General features: G+C 40.8%; 1 protein-coding gene across 1 annotated transcript; it reads left to right on the top strand.

Moving 5' to 3' along the window:
- Window positions 1-409: 409 nt before the first annotated feature.
- Window positions 410-11,164, top strand: hexb (hexosaminidase B (beta polypeptide)). The gene is given in 16 exon segments (XM_034095516.2): window positions 410-719; window positions 1,344-1,359; window positions 1,361-1,496; window positions 2,208-2,273; window positions 2,719-2,765; window positions 2,888-2,998; window positions 3,090-3,191; window positions 4,141-4,227; window positions 4,229-4,274; window positions 4,468-4,648; window positions 4,741-4,827; window positions 4,916-4,988; window positions 6,124-6,298; window positions 8,491-8,581; window positions 8,688-8,792; window positions 10,861-11,164. Coding segments are annotated over 16 exon segments (1,647 nt in total). The 5' UTR covers window positions 410-459; the 3' UTR covers window positions 10,925-11,164.
- Window positions 11,165-11,208: the final 44 nt, after the last annotated feature.

Below are 11,208 nucleotides of genomic sequence, written 5' to 3'. Positions count from 1 at the left end.
CCCGCCCCCCCTTATCACCTGAATCTCCTCCTGTGTTCTTTTCAACCAAATATTTCTCAGAGGGGCGTGGGGAGTGGCTCCTTGTTTTCATCTAAAGTAACAGACACAGAATCAGCACTTTTGAAATAGGGCTGAAACAGAGGGGTTTATGGGATGCTACAATGCACGATCTGTTTGGTGTTTCTAGCCAAACACTTCAGAGACATGTTTTGAGACCTATAATATATTGATGTTGATATCAATATATTATCAATACTTTAAGTCTCTTCCTGTCAGCTGCTCAGCAGCCGATTAAGATACTGTTCTCTGTTGTTTTGCAATGTTATCAGCAGGAGGTGGTTGAAGTTCCCCTTTAAATCTTTGCACAACCCCGACTTCCGCATTGGAAGCCCCGCCCACCTCCCTCCAAATACTGTTGCTGTGCTCGCAGGTCTCGTGACTCTCATCTCCTCCACCAACATGAACACTGCTCTGAGGTTCTCTCTGCTGCTCCTCGGTGTCTCCTTCTCTCGGGGCTTTCTGAACGACCTCTTCGATGAAGAGGAGCAGGCTGAGGGCGTCGTCCAGGCTTCAAAGTATGGCTCTCTGTGGCCTCTGCCGCAGAAAGTGCAGCTCTCCGAGGTTTCATTCAAGCTGAACGGCGTCAGCTTCAAAATAAGCGACGCCAAAGAGTCCACGGCGGGTCCGAGCTGCAGCCTCCTGCAGGACGCCTACCGGAGGTAAGAGCTCTTCATTCACATCTCACATCTAGAAGTACAAGTACTGTAGAGCGTAGGAATACTCTGGTACAAGTTAAAGTCCTGTATTCTAAATGTTAATCAAAAGTAGAAAGTATTGCCATCAAAATATACTTAAAGTACCAAAAGTAAAAGTAGTCATTGTGCAGATTTCAGAATAATATATTATGATATGTTTTATAATGATTGATCATGGAAGTGTTCTCAAAGCTGGTGAAGGTGCAGCTAGTCTGAATGACGTTGTAGACTGCAGGGTAGCTGGTGGATTTACTCCAGGTGGAACTAAAGTCTGATTTAACACTTGATTATATTTCACATCATTCATCCGCATCTGTAAAGTAACTAAAGGGATTACATATCTAGTGGAGTAAAAGTACACAATGTACCTCTGAATTGTAGTGGAGTAGAAGTACAGCTTAGCACACGTTTAAAAATCTCAAGTAAAGTCTGTCAAAATTGTACTGAAGTAAAAGTTACTTTACACCACTGTCAGTTTGTTTTTCGCTCTGGTTTCAGTTTCTCTCTCTCTCTCTCTCTCTCTCTCTCTCTCTCTCTCTCTCTCTCTCTCTGTTTGCAATGGTCCTCCTCCCCCCCCCACCCCCACAGGTATTATGAGTACATGTTTTGGCAGCTTTAAAAGGCAGGAGGGGAGGAAGAGCAGGCGCGCCGGCCCCTCTGATGTGACCGAGCTGCAGGTGTGGATCACCTCCTCTGAGTCTGACTGTGACTCTTTCCCCAGTGTGGCTTCTGACGAGTCATGTGAGTCTCTGCTCTTCCTCATTGTTTTATCACGTTTCTCACCAGGACACTGTCATGTGACTCTGCGCAGTGGTCGTGTGTGGTCCTCACATCTCTCTGTACATTCTTAGGCTAGTTTCTGACTTGTGTTTAAGCACATTTCAGAGACATGTTGTTCCCCTCACTTCACTATGTATTTACCTGCTCTGGCTACTTTACAGATAAAGATGTTGGATACATAATATGATCAACTGTTAAAGATTAAACTGTAACAGAATATAAAGTAGTTAAAAGAAACTCCACAAGCAAAATGTTTCTGTGCTTCCACTTTTTATTTAATTAAATTTGGCATAAAAAAGCATATGATAAGCGTATACAACAGCCCTGTCTAGCTGCGGCCAGCTTTCACATTTTAGATGTCTGATTTAAGACAGGCTTGTATTTTGGCATTGCTGTATTGGTTCTTTAACATTAAGGAAAATAACTTGTCATAATGTGGGTCATTCATTTGATTCTTCAGGCTGCAGTTCACACCTAAAGAAAGTTCATGACTCATGATTTAGCGGTGGAGTTAGAGATCACCTGGAGGGTAGACAGTCGGATTAACACGGTTCATGGTTTTAAGCCCCCTCTGATTGTTTAACACCATGACGTTAGTACTATAATAACCACATGCTGAGCTTTGGTAACACTGACTACGCACATGCATTGCACACCTGTTTGTGTCCACAGACGAGCTGACCGTGGATCAGCCGTACGCTGTGCTCAAAGCACCCAAGGTCTGGGGAGCCCTGCACGGTAAATATTTAATTTAAGCACCATTTCAGAGACTTCCTGCAATCAACAATTATTTCCCGTATCCATTAGTCAGTTTGGTCTGAGTCTCAGAAATAACCCAAACACTTCAAAGTATTTGTAATGATTAGTCAGTTATCACAGCTGTTGATACGTATTTTCTGTCAATGGATTTACTATAATCACTTCAGCATCATCCTGCATCATTATAAACACTGATGCAAAATGTTTGCATCAGATATATCTCCAAGTTTATATCAATGTAATATACACAATAAAAGGGTGTTTATAAAGTGCTTAGTCTGCAGAAAAGTTGTGTGGCAAAGTGAGCATCATAAAATGATAGTGTTTTTTTTTGTTATCAACTTGTATCACATTTCTAAGGGCTGCTATCAAATAACTTCATTTATTGTATCATAAAAATGTTGTTTCTTTTGAATCGTTGCAGGTCTGGAAACATTCAGCCAGTTGGTGTATGAAGATGAAAATGGAGCCGTAAGTTACGAAAGAAATTGATTTAACATTATTGTTGTAATGTTTTTATTCATATATTTCGGATCAAACTGTACGTGTGACAGGTTTCTAACTCAGACTGATTTTCACTTTGCATCTTTCAGAAAAGCATCAATTCAACAACCATCAGCGACTTCCCCAGATTTGCTCACAGAGGCATCTTACTGGACAGCTCTCGGCATTTCCTGCCCATTAAAGTCCTCTTGGCTAATCTGGTACGCCCCCAACACCTTCTTTATTATGTTTTCTCATTTTAAATTGTATTCAGAGCTTGAATAAAATATTTCCTTGTGTCCATTCATACAGGAAACAATGGCCATGAACAAATTCAATGTTTTCCACTGGCACATCGTGGACGACCCATCCTTCCCTTACCTGAGCCGAACGTTCCCGCAGCTGAGTCAGCAGGTCAGACTGGTTATCTGATCAATCTCAGCACAGACAAGTAGACTTTCAGTGCTTGTGCCTCACCTTAAAAACCCTGCTCCGATGTCCACAGAGGACAACATGTCAGTGTTAAAGCTCCGATGTCCACAGAGGACAACATGTCAGTGTTAAAGCTCCGATGTCCACAGAGGACAACATGTCAGTGTTAAAGCTCTGATGTCCACAGAGGACAACATGTCAGTGTTAAAGCTCTGATGTCCACAGAGGACAACATGTCAGTGTTAAAGCTCCGATGTCCACAGAGGACAACATGTCAGTGTTAAAGCTCTGATGTCCACAGAGGACAACATGTCAGTGTTAAAGCTCTGATGTCCACAGAGGACAACATGTCAGTGTTAAAAATAACTGTCACCAAAATGATGTTAATATTATTTTGCTCTTAATCGATTCAATTATAAAAACACAGAAAAATATTAATTATCCGAAAGCTAAATGATATATACATTTCTAGTCTGGGATATGTCAGTGATTATAAAGAACATGTGTTGATAGTTGTATGTTTTTGTGCAAGAAAACCAGGAAATTGGCATATATAAATAAACTTGCCTTGCCTTTGTTACATGGCACAAATAAGATCCAAAACACAAAGATCCAGGGACATGAGACTGAAGACCTGTCATAATACAACATATAAGAACAAATTACTTGATCTGTAATGTCCTTGTGTTTTAATGGGTTTCAATTGGGACATTTTGGTCCATTAGGGTATTTCAGTTTCAGTTTAAAATAGACCCGTTATAAGAGCTGAGGTTGTTCTTCCAAAATTCATAATTGGAAATAAAAATCTCACACCCTTGACAAAATCAGCCAAACTGATCGAAGAATTGGAAAGCCAATTGAATCCCTTGTGGCGCACAAGTTTGAATATAGAGACATTGTTTGAGTCCCAGTTTGATTCCACTGTTCGCAGGGCGCCTACCACCCGTACACACATGTGTACACACCTGCCGACGTGAAGATGGTGATCGAGTTTGGACGTCTGCGAGGCATTCGTGTTTATCCCAGAGTTTGACACACCCGGACACACGCAGTCCTGGGGCAAAGGTGCGTTCAGCCAGTGTTAGTGGAGAGAGAGTTTCTTTGGTACCCTCTTAAGTCCAATGGCTTGTTTTGCTCCCAGTCCTTGTCACATTTTATACAGTCAGTAAAATGTGACATTCAAAAACTGTAAGACTTTAGCAGAGCTCGATCTGGAAACGATTACACATGCTGCATGTTCCTTGTGTTTTCCTCTCAGGGCAGAAAGACCTTCTCACCCCGTGTTACTCTGGCTCCGAACCCTCGGGCACCTTCGGCCCAGTGAACCCCATCCTGAACACCACCTATGACTTCATGAGCCAGTTCTTCAAGGAGGTCAGCACCGTGTTCCCCGACGCCTACATCCACCTGGGGGGGGACGAGGTGGACTTCAACTGCTGGTAAGACTGCCTGCACAATGCCAACATCACTTCTCCTCAGCATCGAGGATTAGACGGCAGGTCATATTTGGCTGTCTGTTTTTCCCCTGCAGGAAGTCCAACCCGGACATTCAGAAGTTCATGGAGCAGCAAGGCTTCGGACAAGACTTCACCAAACTGGAATCCTTCTATATCCAAAAGTATGTTGATCATTGTATACTCGGTAACATGTAGGTTCTACTCATTTATGACTTTGAATTTATTTTGTGCCTTTTTATTGTTTTATAGACTCTTGGATATCGTGGCCACTACCCAGAAGGGCTACATGATCTGGCAGGAGGTCTTTGACAACGGTGTTAAGGTAACTAAAGAGTAATTTCCATGTTAGATATACTAATGTAATATAAGACTTTTTTATAATAATAATGTGTGTTTTTGTTTTCATTTGTGTTTTTAAAGAGAAAGTTTGACTTTTTGGAAATACACTTCTTTTGCTTTCCCGTTGGATTTAGGGGAAATAGATAGATGACACTCATGTCTGTTAATATATTGCTGCTTGATTCAAAAGCTGAATACTGATATTACCGAAATACCGGTTACCGGCAGCTACTATTTTTTTAATATAAAGTGAGGCGTAATATCCTTAAACTCACGCCCAATACTGGCCAGCCAATCAGATTGCCCGTCTGGCGACAGCTTCGGGTGATTGGCTTGATTGCCAAGCAACGCCCTTCACCTTCCTCCTCCCGAACGTCTGAGCCTTTCGGTTAACTTTCGTTTTTTCATTAAGCTCGATGTCTGCAACGAAAATCCAAAGTGTGGCTGCATATGAGTGGGTCTGTAACACTGCAATACGTTTATTGCTGGGAAAGGGCGGCAACAGATCCAACCTCTGAAAACATGTGCTACTGTCACATAAAATCAGAGTACAGGAATGTACAGTCTGTGTTGTCAAACGTGTGTTTCCAATTGTTTGTTCAGTACTAAAAGGGGCCAAGTCCCACAATTAATTGTAATATTCATTGACATGTTAACTATATCATAAGCATGAATTTTTCCCTTATGCAACATGAAGATATCACGATATTATCGGTCTAGTATCGGTATCGTTCAGTGTATCGGTATCGTAAAAGTCAACGATATGCATCCTAGATGATTTCTAAAATAACAAAACCCACCTCCCGGCTCTTATAAGTGCCTTTTTTTTTGGTACAGATTACACAAATAATATATAGGTTTATCGGTACCGTGAGGGTAAAGCCAGGCTTGGCTGGCTGTTTCCCATTGTTTCCATTCTTTATGCTAAGCTAAGCTAATTGGCCTCTTGTGGTTTCTTCAGATTTTACATGAAATGTTATCAATCTAATCCCCAAAGTCCCAGCTAGAAAGAAAATAAACAAACGTATTTCCTTAAATGTCTAACTATTTTTAACCAACGTCAACAGGTCATGTAGTATGTAACCTAAGTACCGTAGCTTGGTCTGTAACTATTGCAGTTAAAGGCAGACACAGTAGTGCATGTGTGGATGGGCGGCGGAGCTAATGACGAGCTGGCTAAAGTGACAGAAGCAGGGTACACCACCATCCTCTCCGCCCCATGGTACCTAGATTACATTAGCTACGCACAGGACTGGCAGAAGTACTACAAGGTTGAGCCGCTCAACTTCAACGGTCAGTGTGCATCAAAATGACATTCTTTGTTGAATCCGTTTTAGTGTGGGGGGGGGGGGGGTTATGATTTGGGCATGGTTACTGGAGGCACAACCCAAATACGGATGTTGTTCAACAGGCTTACACTTGCACAGTGTTGTGACAGAGATAGTCAGAGACAGACGTTAAGGATGGTTGGTGGTTTTACAAGTAGTTCACCATCATGGAGGACCATAAACACAAGGCACCAATGTCTTAAATGGCGTCCAAACAGAGTGCTGCACGAATGAGTTTGCAAAGCCTGTAGATAATGGTTTCATTTAGGTTGGATGCCATTGGATGTTTCCATGGGAATCATGGCGAAGCTCAATTTTGAGTTTGGCCTTCCAAAATACTTCATCCCTTGTAGCGGTCTTTATAAAAAGGCTTGGACCTCTCTCTATCTTGCTGATACTGATACTTGTATGTGTGTGTGCTGTGTAGCTGAAACAAAACACACTTATCCACGTTTGGAAAGGAAACAAGCAGCAGTACCAGAGTGAGATGGCTAACATTACATCGTCAGGGTACCAGACCCTGCTGTCCACTCCCTGGTACCTGAACCGTATCTCCTACGGCCAAGACTGGAAGGGCCATTACCAGGCCGACCCGCAGGACTTCCAGGGTTCGTCTGCATGATTACTTTGCTTAGCAAGCCTCTAGCAATAACTGGTCATTTGCTTGCTTGTGCAACATTGCGTTTATAGTAGGGCTGTCAAACGATTAACATTTTTAATCAGATTAATCACAGCTTAAAAATTAATTAATCATGATTAATCTCCATTCGAACTATGTCCAAAATATGCCATTTATTTATGTATATTGTTGTGGGAATGGAAAGATAAATGAAAGCAGGCAGATATATCCATTTAACATACAGTATCTATGTTTATTATAACATTTTTCTGCATGTCAAAATGAAAGACAACCCACACACCTATCAATCATCAAACCATGGGGTCTTAATTCATGACGTGTTGATTTCTATCAACGGGGGAGTACTTCAGGAAAGTCGACAGAGGGGGGGGGAAGTACTTCGTGACCACAGTGTGAACGTTGTGATCAGCTGTTTTAGCGCAGTTCTCCAGTGATGGGGGGAGTCTCCCTCCGCAGCCGGTTGGCGTAGTTTTGGCACAAGTCCGTTGTACAGACCGACGTTAACAGCAGCCCCGTCTGTGCACACGGAGACCGACTCTGTCGTCCGGTGATCGAACCGCCTTCTGGAAAAGCTTCACAAGTACGTCGGTACGCAAATGCGCTTTGTGACACAAGTGACGGGACGCATTTCAGATTACGCACATAACCTGCGTACCAGAACCATATTATTACTATTATATGGCTCTGCCCTGTACTACAGCAAGAGTATTCTCCGTCGGGACTTCCTGCAACAACACCACGCCGTTATCAAAGATGTTCTATTGAGAAGACGATCACTACGTGACAAAGGTTTTCAAAACCGTGGCTACTGAAATCAATCTTACTAACTGCTGTCTGTGCAAGTTACTCCGCGCGAGTTGGCAGACTTTATTTTGCTTACTTTAACATCATTTTTCATGGTGGGGCTAAGCCATTTCTTGGTATGGGTGTAGCCTACCCCAGCGCTGCCACTGGTGGCACGTATGGGGCGGGCCATTCTGCACATGCGTTAAATGCGTTAAATATTTTAACGCAATTAATTCAAAAAATTAATTACCGCCGTTAACGCGATAATTTTGACAGCACTAGTTTATAGTAAACAGGACTTTGCCACAGTCATAGATTCAGTGTTATCGTCCTTCAGCTGGTCTGACTCAGATTGTATAAGCTGTATTGCTTTGACCCTTGTCACTTTGTTTGTCACTCCTGTGCAAGCCTGTTGAATAAACAGAGGGGACTTGTTTTAAAAGGGATATATTATGCTTATTTTCATATTTATACATATATGTAAGAACATTTTAACATGCTTTAATGTTAGCAATTGTTTCTTTCATTCCCACTTCTGAAAATGTCATGTCTTCCAAAATTAATTTGTAAGCAACATATGCTGTACTTTAAAACAGTTTTTCATAATATGTCCCATTTAATATTTGGATATCAAATGAGAGAACAGAACCATATCATTATTTTTTATTCTTTAGACTCCCTGGAAGTAGCTTCGGCTGCCTTTTCTCATTAAATATTTCATTTTCAAACAGGAACTGATGAACAAAAGAAGCTTGTGATTGGTGGAGAAGCCTGTTTGTGGGGGGAGTATGTGGACGCCACCAACCTCACACCCAGACTCTGGTATGATATTCAGTAAACAATTGTTATGTTTTTGGAACCATACCTCACTACAGGAGTGTACAGTGAGGTCTGATTTTTACTTTGCCTTGCGCCCCCCCCCCCCCAGGCCTCGGGCCAGTGCCGTCGCAGAGCGTCTGTGGAGCGCCAAGGAGGTGACGGACATCAACGACGCCTTCAACAGACTGTCTGTGCACCGCTGCCGCATGGTGGAGTGAGTATCTGAGGCATTAAACGATCAATAACATACCGATAATGTCCTTTTGAAAGAATCGGATGAGAGCAGAGCAGACATTGAACTGTTTTCCTGTGGTTATTTGACAAGTAAAACAACATTCAGGTGACTGTTTGGGCACACTGTTCAGCTGTTTTACTGTGACCAGTAATGCATTAAAGGTGGGGTAGGTAAGTTTCAGAAACCGGCTCGAGATACACTTTGTTATATTCCATGGAATGCTCTTAAACACCCCGATAGCAATGAATATCTGAAGTGCTTTGACAAGAAATCCATAAAAAAACGTCATCTGTAGAAGCCGTAATACTGTACAAAGTACAACCAGGTAGGATGGCCTACCTGCCTGTCAGCCTTCCATCGGGGCACAAACTTATCTCGTGCCCTCATTGGTCATGTGCGCGTTCGTGTGGTAAATTTGGTTTTATATTGGACGTTGGATATTTGACACATTCGAAAAATCTATTTAACACTGGCTTCGATGGACGATTTTTTGTCAAACCAACTTCGATGTGTTAATACAAGGCCCGCCTATATAACACAAAGCTTTTTTTTTCAAAAAACCCACCTTTTGATTTTATACTATTTTTTTTAATGTTAAAAAATGCTATAAATCTATTATGCGGCTTGGCCTTTTCACCTACCCATGTCAAAACACATCTGATGATCTCAGCTAACTGCCCTACACTTAACACAAAGCTTTTTTTCAAAAAACCCACCTTTTCATTTTATACTATTTTTTTTTTAATGTTAAAAAATGCTATAAATCTATTATGCGGCTTGGCCTTTTCATCTTAAATTTTTTTAAGGTGATTAGGCTACATGGAATTCTTTAAATGACTTACAATAGCTAAATATACACCTTCACATAAAACAACCAAAGGTTGACACAGGCAATAGTAATGAAAGTTACTTTTTTTAATTATTATTTAAGCATTTTCAAGGATATGCCAACAGAAAGGCACCTCAGGACGACAATAATTTGGATATTACTAAATCGCTTCCATATAATATAAGGACTTCAGAAATAGTAGGCAAGAGGATATTTTTAACTGACAGTTGAAAACACTGTATATGTCCTATATTGCAACATGGTCAAAAAGACAAAAACAAAGAACTGTTATCAATTTTGATGATGAGGAACATTTTAACAATCAGAGTGTTTGCTTTTTCTCATGCAGAGGGTACTTTTCTTTGTTCATCGGATGTGTTATGACATGTGTAGGTGAAAAGGCCAAGCCGCATAATAGATTTATAGCATTTTTTAACATTAAAAAAATAGTATAAAATGAAAAGGTGGTTTTTTTGAAAAAAAGCTTTGTGTTAAGTGTAGGGCAGTTAGCTGAGTTCATCAGATGTGTTTTGACATGGGTAGGTGAAAAGGCCAAGCCGCATAATAGATTTATAGCATTTTTTAACATTAAAAAAATAGTATAAAATCAAAAAGTGGGTTTTTGGAAAAAAATCGCCCATCGAAGCCAGTGTTAAATAGATTTTTCGAATGTGTCGAATATCCAATGTCCAATATAAAACCAAATTTACCACGGTTGGAGGAGGGGCTCTGTAAGGAAGTAGCAGATTTTCTCCGGTTGTGTATTTTCAAATTCTAGCGATCTCGAGCCGGTTTCTCCAACTTACCTTGAAAATAACTGAATGACTGAAGATAAGAATTTTTTTTATTTCAATTCTACTACTATTTACTTTGACATTTTTGCAGCAAGTTGGTGTATATGAAAGTTGGCCAGTTACGATTCTTGCAACTGCACACATAAAAATGGCCGCTCTGACCGTCCTGCTTTGTTGATCTGAACTCTCATTCTATGATTTCAGAATGTCATAAAAAGTGATTGTGTAGTTTGCCATAAAATAGTATGTCATAAAAGAAATCTTAAAAAGCATTGTATAATAAAAGTCATGAAGTTCACAAAGGTGAATCAGAAGTACATATGTTTCCCATAGCAGTCTCTAAATTATTTAACGGACACGATCCTTTTTAAAGAATGCTCATTTAATAAAAAAACCTATTGACGCGTATCTTCTCCTATCTAAGGCGGGGGATCCCTGCTGAGCCGCTGTTTTCCAGCTACTGTCCCCGAGAGTACAGAGGTGTTTGAACAGAAGCTGAGACTTGCCATGGGAACAGCAATCAACAATGTTTGTATTTCAAGCTGAAGAATCATGCTGCCTTTTTCGAGATCTCACTGTCCTGACGCTGAGACACGTCATGCTTCTTACATCTGCTCTCCAGAACTCTTGATCATCACATAATGTCATAAACATCTTAATTTATGATTGCACTCTGTTTTTTATGAATGTTTGTATAAATGATTGTGAATAAAATGTTGACATTTTAAGTGAGTCTTGTTTCATATGAAGAAAGGAATGAGAAAAGAAGGGT

Source organism: Pseudochaenichthys georgianus, chromosome 12, assembly GCF_902827115.2.
Source record: "Pseudochaenichthys georgianus chromosome 12, fPseGeo1.2, whole genome shotgun sequence".
NCBI classification, from domain to species: Eukaryota; Metazoa; Chordata; class Actinopteri; order Perciformes; family Channichthyidae; genus Pseudochaenichthys; species Pseudochaenichthys georgianus.
The sequence above is the reverse complement of the archived record's forward strand: the minus strand, read 5'-3'. Positions and strand labels throughout refer to the sequence as shown.